At 41.7% G+C, this 16,034-nt stretch overlaps 1 protein-coding gene across 2 annotated transcripts in view; it reads left to right on the forward strand.

Moving 5' to 3' along the window:
* The first annotated feature begins 459 nt into the window (after positions 1 to 459).
* Positions 460 to 16,034, forward strand: part of ACVR2B (activin A receptor type 2B) — a 173,499-nt gene continuing 157,924 nt past the window's right edge. Inside the window, exon 1 of one of the 2 annotated variants that reach the window (XR_012902130.1) lies at positions 460 to 743. Coding sequence is in view for 1 of the 2 variants with exons in the window: in XM_006120554.4 (XP_006120616.2) it covers positions 1,305 to 1,356 (52 nt within the window). In the remaining variant the exon portion in view is untranslated. Of the gene's footprint in view, positions 1,357 to 16,034 lie in introns of both variants that reach the window. The other variant, XM_006120554.4, reaches the window with a different exon arrangement.

A 16,034-nucleotide genomic window follows, 5' to 3' on the forward strand; every position in this document is an offset into this window, starting at 1 on the left:
CACCCACCGGCGCCAAAGTTTGGGAGGGACATAAAACCTCCTGCGTCGGGGCTGACACCAACCTCCGCCGGGGGTGGGGGTGTCCCCGAAATCCCCCCCACCCGGGGCAGCTCACCCCCTCCAAGCTCCCACCAGCCCCTCCGGCCCCTTCCTCCCTGGCATCTGCGCCTGGCCCCGAGCCACCGGCAGGGCGCGGGCGGGCAAGTCCTGGCCTGTCACTGGAGGGAAGGGGGCCCCCGGCCGGGGGGGGGGGCTGCCCGGCGCTCGCCCTCCTTTCCCGCCCCCGCCTTGACGGGCAGCGCCTCCCCCCACTCAGCGGCCGGGCTGCCTCAGCCCCCTCCGGCCCCCGCCCCGCCGCCCGCCTTTGTATCCAACATCCGGGTCCCCCGCCGGCTCCGGCTCGGCTTCTCCCCCCGCAGGAGCCATTTTGGACTCGGTTCAGGATTTTTTTTTTTTTTTTTTTTTTTTTTTTTTGTACATGGCCCCTCCAGAGCCAGCCTCTGCCGCCGCCCTGCCCCGCGCCGGCCGCCGCCGCCCGCTCCCCGCGCGAGCGATGCCTCGGGCCGGACCCTCGCCCCAGCCAGCCCCGCGCGCCACTGCCCGCCTCGGAGCCCGCTCCCTGCGCTCCTCCTCTCTCAGCCGCCGCTCAGCCGCCGGGGCAGCCACCGCCTCCTCCTCCTCCTCCTCCTCGGCAGCCGCTGGGCTGGTGCCTCCTGCTGCTCAGCAGCTTCCCTGGATGCTGGGTTGGTAACATTGCTGCAAAGTTTCGGGGCTGCCGCCCGCTTTGCATTTGGTGGTGGCCGCCCGGCTGCGGGGGTCGCGCGCGTGCTGCTGGGGGTTGCTTATCTCCCCCTCCTCCTTCTCCTCCTCCTCCTCCTCCTCCCTGTCTTTTGGGTGCGTGCGTGTTGTTGTCCCTCGTCCCCGCTGCTTGGGGCAGGCAGAAGGGGCTGGGCTGGGGTGGGGGGTGGGGGAGAGAGAGTTGGTGTGTTGCACGCTTGTCTCCCTTGCACAAAAGCCCCGGCCGAGCAAACTCTTGGAAAGCTCGGAGCAGGAGCCGGACGGCTACCGGGCTACAGCTGTCCTGGCGCTGCCATTTGGTGCCCCATTCGAACTGGATACGTTGTTGCAACTGTGAAGGAACTCAACTCGCTTTTGTGGGAGCCTTATTTTTGTTGTGCTTGTTTTTCGGGAGCGATTCTCATTTTCCTCCAACCTCGCCCCCCGCCCCTTTCGCTCTCCCGATCGGTTTTTTCCCCCCTTGGGGGTAGAGGGGGAAACACAAGGGGGGGAAAAAGTAAAGGAATATGATTGCTTCGTGGTTGACTTTCGCCTTTCTTTGTGGAACTTTCGGTGCAGGTAAGTAAATTTCTGTCTTTCCCTTCACCAGTTTTGTATTAACATTCGAAAAAAGAATCAAATGGTGTGCAGTTATTCGAAACTACCTCCCTTTCCCCTTAAATATCCCTTAACTGCAACGAATAGTGGGGGGAAAAGGCTGTTCCTAAGATTTTTTTTTTTTAGAAGAAACCCTCCTGTTTTCGTTGTTGGTTTTGATATCAATGGATTATGTTTCTGCAGTGTTCCTTTAATTAAGCAGAGTGTGAATGAATTAGTGTTCCTGGCCTCAGATTCCTAGGAAACTTTGTAAAATGGCATGGTGTGTGTCAGAATCGAGTTGAACGTAGTAAAAAAAAAAAAAAAAAAAAAAAAAAAAAGAAAACCTTTTGGTTGTTAGTAACTGTTTTGTTTTTCAGGTAGAGAGAGCCATATGTTTTTTACTCCCGGGTTTGCAAGGTTGCGTTGTGTAAATTGCTTGATTTCTTTCCCCCTTCTCTTTTTCATGAATGTGTTAATTTCGTGTGAGTTTACTAGCCCTTAAGAAACGTTGCTCGCCTTTTCCACAAGATTCTTCTTGATCGTGTCTTTTAATTCTTTGAAAGGGACCGTTTGTAAATAGCTTGCCAGAGTTAAACGGTGCTGATAGTCGGTCGAAGCGTGTCTCTCCTCCCTTACCCCCTTAATGAAATGTTATGATCCCATAGATTTTTTGCTATTTTTATGAGATGTGTCATTTAGGCTGATTTGTGACACGGTGACATAATAGAAAGTTGTAAGAGAGAAGCGGAAGAACCCATCTTTTGAGAGGCTTTTTTTTTGGGGGGGGGGGTATTTTGTTTTTAAACCTTCCCTCGTGATCCTTTTGAAAACTTCACAAATCTGCAGGGTTTGCATTTTCATGGGGATATTGTGTGGCATGATGGAACTTAATGTAAACATTGGACGTGCTAAGGGGATCAGAAGGCCATGCTACAAAATGAATCTTCCAAAGCGTTGAGATACATTTGATTTACATTTGCTTTAGCTTGAAGAGCTGTCTTTTTGGGGCAAAAGGGGCGTGGTGGGGCGCGCATGTGACACTAACTGTGGGTTTTTAGGGGGTAGTTCAGTGTTTCAGGGATATGTGGTGTGTACTTATGAAAATATTCCCTTTCTGCTAGGTCTGTTGAGCTATTACAAAACCGGAGTGTCCCCTTTGTCAAGGGGGAAAGAGGTGTTTTTTTTAGCTAGAGCCATTTCTGGGAGGCGAGCCTTAGCGTTGTAGGGCTGCTTTGTTGTGTGGTTTCCCTCCTTGTTTTGATGAGGAGTGGAGAGGAGGAGAGCTCACCCTTTGGGGATTGGTAAAACAATGATCTAGGTTACAAATCGCACACAGCAACACAATCTTTTGATCCTACAGACACGTACATGAATGTTATTAATATGGGTTTGTTACAAAATAGAAAGACTTAATTATTTGACCCCCCCCCCCCCCCCAAATCAGTGCATTTCCCTCCATGGACCATGGTTCCAGGGCTCATTTTGCAAGGGAAAGGAGTGATTTCCCACTAGTACACGGCAATTTTCTTTTTTTGTTTTTATCTCCTCCGCCCCCCCCCCCCCAAACATAATAGATCCTAATCTGATCTTTATTTTGTCACATCTGGTGTTCTGATAGGGGAAGTCTGTGTGTAGTAACTTGTTACGTTGTATCCAATACCGAACAGAGACAGGGTGGTTGGTGTGGTGTGTATTTTTAGGGGGTGGCGGAGGCGTTGTGAATAAAGGATCGCAGGAGGCTGCTAGTTTTAAAGGGGGGAAGTGTGCTACAGTTGTACCCTAGGCTGCTTGTGTGCATCTGATGTGAATGCAGTTTTCTTGTCCTTTGGCTATTTTTATTTTAAATTTGGAGAGACGGGGGTGGGGGGAGATTTCCCACTGCGTTGGTTAGATGGTTTCTTACTGGAAACCGGGAGGCGACCCTGTCCGGTTCTGCAAAGAGGGTCGGGGGGGCAAAGGGCGCGAGATCGGGTTGGGTTTGTTTTGGAATGTGTTCCCAGGAATCGTACTAGCTGAAATCTACCAGGCGCAAGGTTCTTGCTGCTGGTGGTGGTTCTTTGTTCCGAGTGCCCATTAAATATGCAGTGCCACTGCCTGGGTTTTGAATTTTCAACAATGCCATCTCTTAATTGTTTCAAATTCATACTGAAGGTAGTGGCATTAGTGGTAGAAGGAGCAGAGAAAATTTTAATTTATGGTGGAAATCAAGCCAGCTAGGACATGTAGCTAATTGATAGGGCACTTGTCTACAGCTTTGTTTCCTTGTGTTTACAAGGGGTTATGAGTGATTGTATTTACATACCTGATCTTGTTGAGCGATCTATTTTGGAAGGAGCAGGGTAGCTGGGACAGTGTTATTTAGCTCTCAACATCTCAGGCTGGAAAACGTGCATAAAAGAGGTTTTTTTTAGTCATTTTCTTTCTGAGTACTACTTGGATCCTTTTAGCTCATGTGGCTTTCAAGTGAGATGGTCCCTCTTTGTTGTTAAAATCTGCTTCTGTAATTTCCTATAATGGCAAAAACATAACCAGGAGAAAAATAAAGTTGCCTAAAAATGGACTGTAAGATTACTGTCTGTATCATGTTATAAAAAGGCACAATCCACTAGTACATACCTCCACAGGCTTTCTGAAATTGTAATTAAAATGTATATAATCATATTTATTTTAAAAGGTCCCAGTGGATTATCAGATTAGAGCACCAGCAGTATTGTAAATCCATTTTTATGTATTTTCTTACACAAATACTGGATGAAAGGTGGATTTGTTTAACAGTATAACCCTCCTTATTTGTCCAGCTTTTCCTTAAGCAGCTGTGTCCGAAAAGAGAACAAAGTTGCAGCTTTTTGGTGAGGATTCAAAGCATGTGTGTTGCTTGAAGTATGGTGTGGACAAGCAGTGGGCTTTTTAAAAATAGCTCAACCTCCATAGTTGATGGATTTTCTGTGCTACCTTGGATGGCTAAAAAAACAAGCACAGACTGCTATTCTTTTAAAAGTGTCTGTTGTGTGCTTAATTTTTGGAGTATTTAAGATTTGTTGATGAAAACATTATGTTCATTTTTAGCCTTTTGTTTGCTAATTTTCTGCAGCCCAAATGCTCAGAAATAGTGATCTAATACACACTTCTCTAGAACATTGCAGGATTTAAATTCATTCCAAAATAAGTACAATCAGGTAGCAATGAATCTGATCTCTTTCAGTGTCTTGTATTTATCCTTTTGTGCTTGAGAGAGAGAATAAGATTGGCTTCATTAGCTTACTAATTAAACACAATGAGGCTACTGGCCCAAGGTTAATGGTGATTGCCTTTAAAAACACAAAACTTTTGAACCCTGTGGCTAAGATATTTAAAAAATAATGAAATCTAGGTAATTATACCCCAATGATCAAGAGTTTTCTTCTCTACAAGACTGTGACACTGCTTATGTTTAAAGGTGTGTGTGTGTGTATCTGTATCTATTTATTAGATTTAGTGGCATTGTAACATGAACCCTCACAAACTTCATAGGGCACTGTGTATTTAACAATGAAAATTTTAGAGCATCTCTGTTCATGCAGGTTTTTTTTTTTTTTTTTTTTTTTTTTTTTTTGGAGCGTGTTTTGTTTGCTAATAAAGGTTAAAGAAAATCAGCTTCCCTAGAACAAGGAGAGACAGTCTACACCCATGCCTCGAAAAATAGCATAAATTTCTTTTAGTTGACATCCAACTAAAAGCATTTATATGTAGAAATGTATGCTGTTTTTGTGTGCCTTTAAGTAACCATCCTATCCTGGCAGTAATATTTTTCTTAGTGTCTCATCAACTGAGCAGAAACAGCCAATTAAAGCAGAGCTCTTGCATTCCCACCAGCTTAGCTGTCACCACTATCCTATCCACTCTGGTCCCCATTCTCGTGTGGATCAGCAAAGAAATACTTGTCATTGTCAGGTTTTTTTTTTTTTTTTTTTTTTTTTTAAAGCAATGCAATAGTTTTAGATCTCCCCTGCTGCTACTGAATAGATGAAAGAAACAAGCCTTACCTCATTTTTATTGTTATCTTCTCCCCTCCCCCTCCCCAAACTGTCCAAAACACACTGGTTTTGTAAGGCAGGCCTACTATTTTTCAGGCTCAAATACAACAGGATTTTTTGAGGAGTTAATGGGATAAACAGCCCCATTCCCCATGTCTGGCTTTGTTAATCTGTAGGGCAACTTTGTCTGTGCTAGGTTCGTCAGCAGAACATAAATACCCAAATTATGAAAAGAACCAAGAGGCATTTTCAAAATTCACCTAATACAGAGTAAATTATTTTTTCTAGGCAGGCACACCAGTAAAAATGATGAAGGTGCGTAATACCCATTGTGCATATTCCTTAAGTCAGGACATATTTTACATAAATCATAGTATTTTTTTTTAAAGGCAATGATTCTGGGTCTTTCATGTTTCAGTGTCTAGCTTCAGAAATGCACCCTAAATCCTAGTTGATGAGGTGGTAGTAGTGGTTAAGAAGGTGACCATTCATGGAATGGCAATAGGCTGCTTTGGTTAACTGAGAGGTTCCTGTCCTCTTCTGATGATCAGAGTAATATCTTGCAAATATAAAAACTCGTCACCTTTCTGCCAGACACAGGTTGTCATTTGTCTTAATTTAAGTGTAATAACCTAATCTAAATGTTTTAAAAATGAGTAGCGATTTTGGGTGTCTTCATTTCTGGGTGCCCAACTTGTAGAACCTTGGAACAGACTAATTGCAGACAGTAGGTGGTCAGCACTTGTTGAAAATCAGCACTCTTCAATGTTTGTCAAGCTGGGCACCCGGAGTAAATATCACGGAAGATATAATCCTCTTATTCTGACATCTCATACTTAAAACAAATAAACACAAAGTGAGTGGTGAAAAGAGAAAGACACCTTGCTTGACTTGAATCAAAACTCAATAATAGTTCTTTAAAGTGGTGTTTATCCTTTCAGATGGCTTCTAAGAATTACATAACTATTTACATTTTGGCAAAGAGGCTGTTATTAAACAGAGCCCAAGTGCAGTAGAGTTTTTTGGTATTTGTTTCAAAGTCAGAATTTGTATTTCTCATTCCGTGAAATGATGTTTTTAAAAAGTGTAGTTAGCTTCAGAAAACAGTGAGAGCAACATAGCGTAACTTGTTGGTTACGGAGTCTTGTGGAAGCTGGAAAGAGGAACCACAAAGTGTAGTCTCTCCTTTAGGACAGGTCTATGTTATGGGCCGGATTGTCAAGGCAGTGATCAATCCAGCTGGGGTAGATTTTTATCATGTCTAATATAGACATGATGAATCGACTGCCAATTGCTTTTCTCAAGAAGCACAAAGGGAGTCAATGGGAGAGTGTCTTCTATCAATACACTGCTGCCAAGACATTGCTGTATGTTGATTTCAGCTGCCCTAGTTAGGCTGCTGAAGTTCTGGAACTTAGATGGAGTACCCTCTCTCTCCCTTTCTCTTCCCCCTCCCTCACCCAGTGTAGAAAAGTCCTTAAAAAGGTGTCCTCTTTCCCTTTCATCTCACTCAGCCTTTGATTGTAGAGCTAGCAGGAGGATGTGAGGTCTTGTTTGGGTAACAGAATTCCCTAAAATGAAGTAGTCTGATGAAGCACTGACCACTTTTTATTCTGTCCCCATTTAAGAGTCTTTTGCTTGTCACTTCATGAGGATATTTTCCACAATGGTGAAACTGGATGTCTCTAAGAGTTGTGGAACAGTATTCACCACTACAAGCACTCTTCTTCCCCCCTCCCCCCTGGGCATTAAAGCTTTGTTGATGTTTTACCTCCCCCTTCATTAGTACTTCAAGAAGAAATAATTAGAAACAGTTTAGCCATTTGTCCCTTTTTGAGGTAGGATAATATACATCACTTTTCTTCCCGAACTTTCCCAGTAAAATTTTTTTGGAGCTGTTGAAATCAAAGGGTCAGAAACTACATTAAAGATGAAACATTGTGTTCTTGCATTCTGTAAACCTAGCAGATTTTGAGCTTAGATATTAATATTACATTTATTCTTATGCACTAATGACCTGTTCTTTTTTTCTCAGTTCTCTTTACTTGAGTATAGCAGTGCTGCTTCTGTTGAAAACAAAAAATGTTGGGTAGCAATTGCCATTTTACTGTGTAAAATAAAATAAAAACTTAGGCCAACATGTAGACCTTTTAAAAAAACATTTTTTTTGTATATAAGACTTCTTGTTACTTTATAGTACTTGGCATTGACCTACAATGGTGCATTCCTGTAGTACTTTGTTGTTGGTTTCATTACAGTGATACATAGCCGCCTTCGTCAAGATCTGGGCTTTGTTTTGCTAGGTACTGTACAGGTAGCAAGGCATCCCTGTCCATTAGGGCTCATAGGCTAAACAGGCAAAGGGTGGGAAGACGTATTTATTATCATTCTTCTTAGTCTGCAGGAGGGGAACTGAGGCAAGGAGAAATTAGTGACTAGCCCAAGGTTAGACTAAATACTTTGTTCATTGTGTATTATTTAGGTTCCTGGCCAACAAATAGTGTGTAGGCAAACTGCTATTCCTGCATGAAACTTTGGCCAAGGCTACACTATACCTGAAGGTCAGCTTAAGGTTCGCAACTCCAGCTATATAAATAACGTAGCTGGAGTTGACATACCTTAAGCCGAGCTTGGCACTGTTTCCACAGTGCAAGATTGACGGGAGAAATACTACTGTCGATTTCTCTTACTCCTTGTGACAGCGAGGAATACAGGTACCAATGGGGGTACTCTTGGCATTCAGTTTTGCGGATCTTTACTAGACCTGCTAAATCGAATGCCTGAAGCTCAACCACCATAGTATCGATCTTCCTGGACGTGGAGACAGGGCCTGAGTAGTCAGTGGGACTTTATGGTGGTATAGCAGTCCATACCATCACTTGCAAGGTTGGAGGCTTGCTTTGTATAGTGTATGGTAATCCATGCCTGATCCTGTGCAGATATAGAGTAAAATTCAGTCCCTTGCACTGAAGATCTTAGTCTAGTCAGAATGTGGGATTTTAAAGAGGAGACAGAAATTTCTCTGGTGATAGTCCAAGAGAAATTGTGGAATAAACTGCCTAAGTTGTTAAGGTCTATCACAGACTTCTGCCCCAAGTATAAGACACACTTCTTGTACCTGCCTTCTCTAACATAAACCCATTGCAACCCATGTATTCATTTAAAAAAAAGGCAAAACAAAAACCAAACCCACTACCCAAACATGACACTCCGCTGCATGTGTTTCTCTTCCTGATGAGAGAACAAATATGTGACTCAGTAGTCATATTGTTTAGCGGAAGGTACTTAGATACTGTGCTGATGAGCTTGGTTTGAGAACATACATAAAATAAACTAAATGGAAATGTTAAGATCGTGAAATGAGACCATTAAGTAGACTGTAGTGTGCTCCCTGTGACCCATTTAGAGTAACCAGTCATTCAAGCCCTTTTGGAAAAGATTATCTATCTGTATTTGTGGGGCCTATTTACTATAGTATTTGTGAATTTGCCTTTCATGTATTTATGTTCCATCCATTAGCAAATCACTGATAAGTCCAAACAATCTATAGAATTCTTGATTCCTAGTGCTCTGTTCTAGACACAAGGCTGTACTTTTTCCTAAACAGCTACAGCGGCTCTTACAAAAATAAAACTACATGTTCTTTTAGTCTTTAAGGTGCTTCAAGACTGTTTGTTGTTTTAAAGTTTTCCCAGTTACAGACTAACTCGGCTACCCCTCTGAATCAAAAATAAAAAAGTCAGTATTGTTCTAATTATTTCACAGCCGTACCTTATATGCCATGTTTATTTTCACATTTCCTATTTTAATATAGGTAATCTGAGGGTATTGGTAAAAATTACTTTTCCGTTCCAATGACTATGCTGCTCTTTTGGTAGTCTCCACCCTAACTTAGAGCTCTTAGGTGTGACATGAACCTGGCATGTAAAATTACCCTAATTGTATGTTTATCAAATAGTAAAGTAATCAGGTAACCCTGTTTTCTGACAAGCCCATTTTTATTTACAGCTGTCAGAAATGTTTTCTGTTTAGGCTTTTTAGAAAGTTGTACATAATACATAGCCTTGCATTCCCAGGGAGAAAAGAATGCAGCTGTGACTCTGAAATAAAGATGTTCAGTCAACCTCCTCACTCTCCTTTTTGTGGATTATAAAACTATTTTATAAAATGAGTGCACTTCAGGTATGGTATTTGCTAAGCCTTTTAGTGCTGTTTCTGTGAGCTTCTTCTCATTTCTGAGTGCTGATGGCAAGTTCTTTTGTTTACTTTAGTTGTCTGCACAACTACAGTTCTCACCAGTAGCTCTGCCCGCCATTGATACGTCTTTGAAACTAGGACATTTAAATGTTGCAAAGATGATGTCAAGGCCTTTATCTGAGAGAGGAAGCTAAATACTACATAATTAAAGTAAGGAGACTGTGGTGTGGGAAGAAGCTGCCAACTACAGTATTGTGTAATCAGTGGTGAGGTGTTTGCTGTGACTGCCTGAGACCTTCATAATGTTTGACATCATTCTTGTCCACAGTTATTTGTATAATAAACTTACAGTTGCCTTGAAACAAAGCCACTCAGCCAAATGCATGCTTAGTGTAACTTCAGGGATGGCTTTTTCACATTGGGTTCAGTTGGGGGAAGGATTACAATGAAATAGAAACTCTCTCTGTGTGTGTGGTGGTTTTTGTTTTGTTTTTTTTTGTTTTGTTTTTTTCTTTCAAGTCAGTTCCTTTCTCCACTGGTCTGACTGAAAGTAGACTTTAAAAAATAAGTTAAATTTGAGGAATTACAAAGTCTGTAGAGTAGTTAATGGGTTAAGATTGCTAGTTCTCCCTTATCTTTGGTCTGAGAAATTGTCCTTGGGCTTTTCCTAGTAGGAGTATCAGATTGGAGCTAAGCCTGTCATTGGGAAGCCCCTTGCTTCACTCACGTTTTTGAACTTGGTCTCTCTTGCTTTCACATACTCAATAACTTAAAAGGCTCTCTTCAAGCCACAGTCTTATGTCTGAGACAGCACACATTCTCAAATGTGTGTTCCAGTAATTTTTTATCATTCCCACATACGTTTGGCAATAATCAGCAATTTGAGACTAAATAACAATTTTGGGCTGGTGGTAATAAACACCATTTCTATAATATCTTGCTAGCATTTCTTCCTCTATAAATTATCTAGAATATGCGTTGTGGTCAGTGGAGACACTTGAATTCCTTAGAAGCATTGGTAGCACTTAGTGCAACCAGAAACATGAGTGAGGAGACAATGTGCATCCTAAATGGTTATACATTTTGATATATTTCATGTTCTCTTACAACAATGTGATCTAGTTTAGGAATTTCCTACACGCTTTTTGCAGGATGTGACCTGTAGGTATTCTAATGCTTAATTTGATGCAGTTACCAGCATTAAGATACGAGAACATCCATGCTTCCTATATGGACACCTTGTAGAGCTGTGGAAACACATATGCTCATTATGTACCTTTGATTATCTCACTTAGTGCCTGCTCCTAATTCTTTCTCCTTGGTACCTGGTTTAATGTTCCAACTCCCCGAGAAGCTTCAGATGGCCACCAGTTTTTAAAATCGACCTGCCAGATAAATGAGGAATGTTTTCACTTTATTACTATTTTATTGCTTTGTACTATGGTAGTACCTCAGCCCTGAAGGGTTAGAAATGGAGCCTGCTTCCCATTGTGGCCCTAAACTCAATTATTGCCCTGGAAATGTGCATTAAAATCAGACATGGAAAAGTAATCTCAGGTTATTTTTCCTAGCCTTGTTTATTTGAACCTATGGTATATAAGGTATAAAGCTTTACAGGCAAAAAGATATGAAAATATTCCCACATATATTTTTAAAAATCTTAACTTTTTTTTTTTCTGTAACATGAGGCATTTACAGAATGAAATAGCAGGTTTTTATTGGCTCTGCTTTGGGCTGACTTATAGTTATTGCTGTGCTGGTTGTGGGTAAACTGACCATTCCGTGTAAAGAATTTATAGCACTCAATCTAGTCTCTCCTATAAACTAGGTGAAAAACCAGATTGTGGCAGAGTTTGTGGATCTGCTGAGAAGGGATGTTAAATTGTGGTTAATCAGCTAATCAAGTAGTCGACGGAATTTCCATCGACTACTCGATTAGTCAATAAAGAGGGACGGCGCTGAGTACCCCTGCTTGTGGCTCTGCATTTTAAATGTAACATTTTAAATGCTCGCTACCTCCGCTAGGCTCTTTCTACAGGTATGAACTAGGACTATTCAGTCCTGGCACATGCTGGACCTGGAAGCTACCCCAGCTGTGGCTCTGCACTTTAAATGTAGTAAGAGCCTCTGCAGAGCGGGGTTAGCTCCCAGGGCTGGCGGGACCTGGATTGAACAGCTCCAGCTTGCGCCGTCTTCGGGACGCTGCAGCTCTGCTCCCCACCCTCCCACACTGTGGAGAAGGTGCTGAAGGGACCAGCTCTCCCCTCCCCCCCGCCTCTGACTCAGAGGCAACAAGGGTGGGGAAGCAAGTAGTGGAATTGACTACCTGATAAGCATATGCTTGTTGGGTAGTCAACTACTCCCTTACATCCCTAATGCTGAGCAGTAGCATGGTGCAGTGGTTAGAATCCTAAATTGTGGTTCAAGGAGCCCAATTTTAATTCCTTGCTCTGCCTTGGAAACAACTGATGTTGGGAAAGTCATTTAATCTCTCTCTTGCTCTTTTCCACTACTCTTTTTCTGTCTCATTTCTATTTAGGCTGTAAGTTCTTTGGATCTTGGGTCTCTCATAACTGTGGGTGAATATAGCAAAGTGGGAGGCTTGTGTTCAGCTTGAGGTTTTTAGTGGTTATTGTACTGTAAATAATTACAACAGCAAGAAAGCTCTTCTGGATCTAAACTTGTGTATAACTTTTAATATAAAATTTAGCCTTCCAATCCAAAGACTGGAATAAAATCCACTTTTCATAATTTGTCCTTAATTGTTGTGTTAGGGTCTAGAAAACTTTGTGTGAGCAGTGGGAATAATTTGATCTGACAGAAATTTTTACTTACCACTTCATGGAATAAATCCACTTTGGCTTAGTGTGCAGTCCTTTACCAGCGTGAGCAGTTCTAGTGTCACAACAATGGTTGTTGGACCTATATATCTGGTACTCCAAAATGCTTGGAAATGAAACACTCTGCTTTCTTGTAAGCACAAAACAGTCCCAGAGATATGCCAAGCCTCCCATTTTAGGTTGTCTTGTGAGCAGTTAGTTATATTAATACTGGTTTTAGGTCTGCCAACTTCTGGAACTGTTGGCCTAAGGTAGTGTTTCCCAATTTTATTTGGCCACGGAACCCTTTTAAACTCGAAAGAATTTTGTGGAACCCCTAATAACAATCTAATATATGGAGTTGAAAAAGTAGCCCACAAATAATTAAGGATAATAATAAACAAATGCTAAACAAGGTCACGAGATCAACATTTAGTTTATTTGCACATATTTAAAAAACAAAAATCACATATTTTTTTTAATCATAAAATGTTATTGTAATGGAATTTTCTCGCGGAACCCTTATTTTCACTTCACGGAACCCTGGGGTTCCGCGGAACACCATTTGGGGAAACACTGCCCTAAGGAAATCAGAAAACTGTTCTATAGAAAATATTCTATAAATACATATATGTTCCTCCTTCACCTGATGGAACAAGGTAAACACTAAATTTTCTGGATGAGCTAAAATCTTTAGGGGAAAAAAAACTTTTTGTGCAGGATAGGAAGTTCTATTACCTGCATATCACAGATGCAGAGTCTGTATTTGTAACATAAGTATGTGCTAAACTAAAGGAACCCCTTCAAAGGCAACTATAAGCTAAAAAATGAGTGTGATCACCATCCCTGTTAGATAAATAGGGTAAGAATGTGTAACTACAGTGATCAAACACATTGTCAATGAATTGCTGATTGAAGAATAGATCTGGGAGAGATGAGTGCACTGTTCATGCAGGATATGTTGAAGGGAATGGAATAACTGTTTGTTTATTTCAGGTCACTTACAAACACAGTTGAAATAACTTGAAGTATAAAACTTTAATGTACAGAGTGACAAAAGTTGGCTAAAAATAGTTTGGTTTACGAAAGCTGGTTGAAATTAAGCAAGATGAGTCATTTTACAGGCATTGTTGATAGAATTTCAGAGTTCCAAGAATGGAAGATGAATGTCTTTGTTATAGTAACAGCTGCTCTCTGTCCATTGGGATAAGTGTTTGCCCATTCAGTGCATAATCATTAAACAAGAGTGATTTCTTAGCAACCTATATGGGGGACTATACAATAATTTAATCTTTCTAAACAGATAACGTTCTTGCCCTTTCAAAAACAAAATTTAACGTCTCATCTGAATGTTGTGTATTTTCCCCCCCTCTATATACATCTTGTTAAGGGAGGAAAGTAAATGGTTAAGTGGGAGTGTAAATAATTTTAAATAAACCAGAAGATCTTTAAGGAAGAGTGCAGAAACTTCAGAACATGTAAATTCATTTTTCTCAGAATCTGTGAATGGTTCAATGGCATTTGGATACCTGTATTGTATGCTGTTTTCTGATGGAAGCATTTAGTTACTAGTTCAACTTAAGACATATACATTTCTTTTTATTTTATCTCTCTGCTCATAGACACTTTCTCAGTGGCCATCCTTGTCAAGAGCTTGATTCTGATTTTAATTTACCCTATCTGAACCTCAAAGTAACTTGGTTATGAGTTTCACTGGTATAGCACCACTTTACAGACCTGTCTACAAGAGGGTTTTTTGCATTGATATAGCTACCCCTCTGCTATAACAGGATCTTATTGATTTGTTTTGTTGGTTAGTGTGAAGTCATGAACCTTCGCTGAGTCAAAAACGTTAGAAACAGGATGGCTGGAAGATTGCTTTAGTAGCTTCTTGTCCTTCAAAATAATGAGAGAGAATGTGCCTTAGAGTGGAATGCAATGCGGTGAGCCTTCTTCTGTGAGCCAAGTGGCCTTGTGCATTTTAGGGGGCTGGGAGATGCAGTTGCACATGGAAATAATTTTCCACCTGAGTCAGAAGATAAAGTATCTAAGAATTTGAGCCCTGTTTATACTGCCTCTTACACCATGGCTACCGCACCTGAGCAACTTCAGTACATATTTTCTCAGTGTAGATGCAACAGGCAAGGTTACTTATGAGAACAGGTTTCCCAATGCAGAATTTAACTAGGACTGGGTCATCATGGAATCATAGAAATGTAGATCTGGAAGGGACCTTAAGAGTTCAGCTAGTGCTGAGGCAGGATTACGTAAATCTTGTCTAACCAGTTTTTAAAGTCATCAACTGTCAGGGATTCCACAACCTTGAAATAATCACTGTAACAAGTTAACTATTCCTATAGTTAAAGTCTGTCCTAATATTTAACTAAAATTTCCCTTGCTACAAACTAAGCTGATTACTTCATGTCCTGTCCTTGATGGATGCAGAGAATAATTGATCACTGTCCTCTTCATAACAAGTCGTATTTGAAGATTGTGTCCCCCTCCACCATCTCTTTTACCTTTTGATTTAAACATGCCCAGTTCTTTCAGTCTTTCCCATAGATTGTATTTTCTAAAACTTATTTTTGTTTCTCTGCTCTGGATAAGCATGATATGCAGTCCTTAATTCAGTGCCTTCCTTCCCCTATTTGTCGGACCCTATCACATTCATGGTCCATTTTGGTCAATCTCAGTCATAGGATTTTTAAAAATACTAAATGTCATGATTTCAACTATTTAAATCTGAAATGTCATGGTGCTTGTAATTGTAGGTCTCCCGACCCAAAAAGGAGCTGGGAGGACTCACAAGATTATTATAGGAGGCAGTGTTCCCTTTAAGCTGTGCACTTATGTATCCACAGCTAATGTTTTGCGTTTCAAATGGTAGCGCACATTTGCATGTCTTGGTGCACATGAAAAATTATTTCACACATGGATTACAAAACCCCACACCGGGAGGGGGTTTCTGGTATTGCTGCCTTTACTTCTGCTGGCAAGAGCGCTGCTTTCAGAGCTTGGAAGCTGTAGTGGAGGGCCTACTGATTAGGGGTCTAGCTCTGAAGCCAGCACCATGGCTAGCAGCTGGGCATAAGTAAGGATAGCACAGTATGGCATTGCCACCCTTCTGTACGGCTGCTGGCTGGGTGCTGTCTTCATAGCTGAGTGCTTGGCCAATGGCTGATGCTCTGCAGCCGCCTAACTCTGAAGGCAGCACAGAAGTAAGGCTGACAATATGGCACACTCCCTAAAACAGTGGTTCTCAACTCGTTTCAGTCCACAGACCACAAGGCCAATCAAAAAATTTTCGTGGACCACCTCCAGCACATGTAGCATAGGATGAACGACACAGCAACCGCTCAGCATGACGGCGGCAGCTACGCTGATGCTCAGAGCCTCAGACGGAAGTTACTGGCAACAAAACACAGTTATGTCATAAGTGACGCTATGGATGATGCGCCGCATGCTTGTGAACACGGTGTAAAACAGCCTAATGGCGGTGCCTGCTCATGCCGTGTGACTTTGGACAATGTTCCTGTGGCCCACTGAAAAAGTCACCATGGACCACCAGTTGAGACCCACAGCCCTAAAATAACCTTGTGACTCCCCACAATTTCTTTTTGGGCCAGGA

This window comes from Pelodiscus sinensis, chromosome 2, assembly GCF_049634645.1.
Source record: "Pelodiscus sinensis isolate JC-2024 chromosome 2, ASM4963464v1, whole genome shotgun sequence".
NCBI classification, from domain to species: domain Eukaryota; kingdom Metazoa; phylum Chordata; order Testudines; family Trionychidae; genus Pelodiscus; species Pelodiscus sinensis.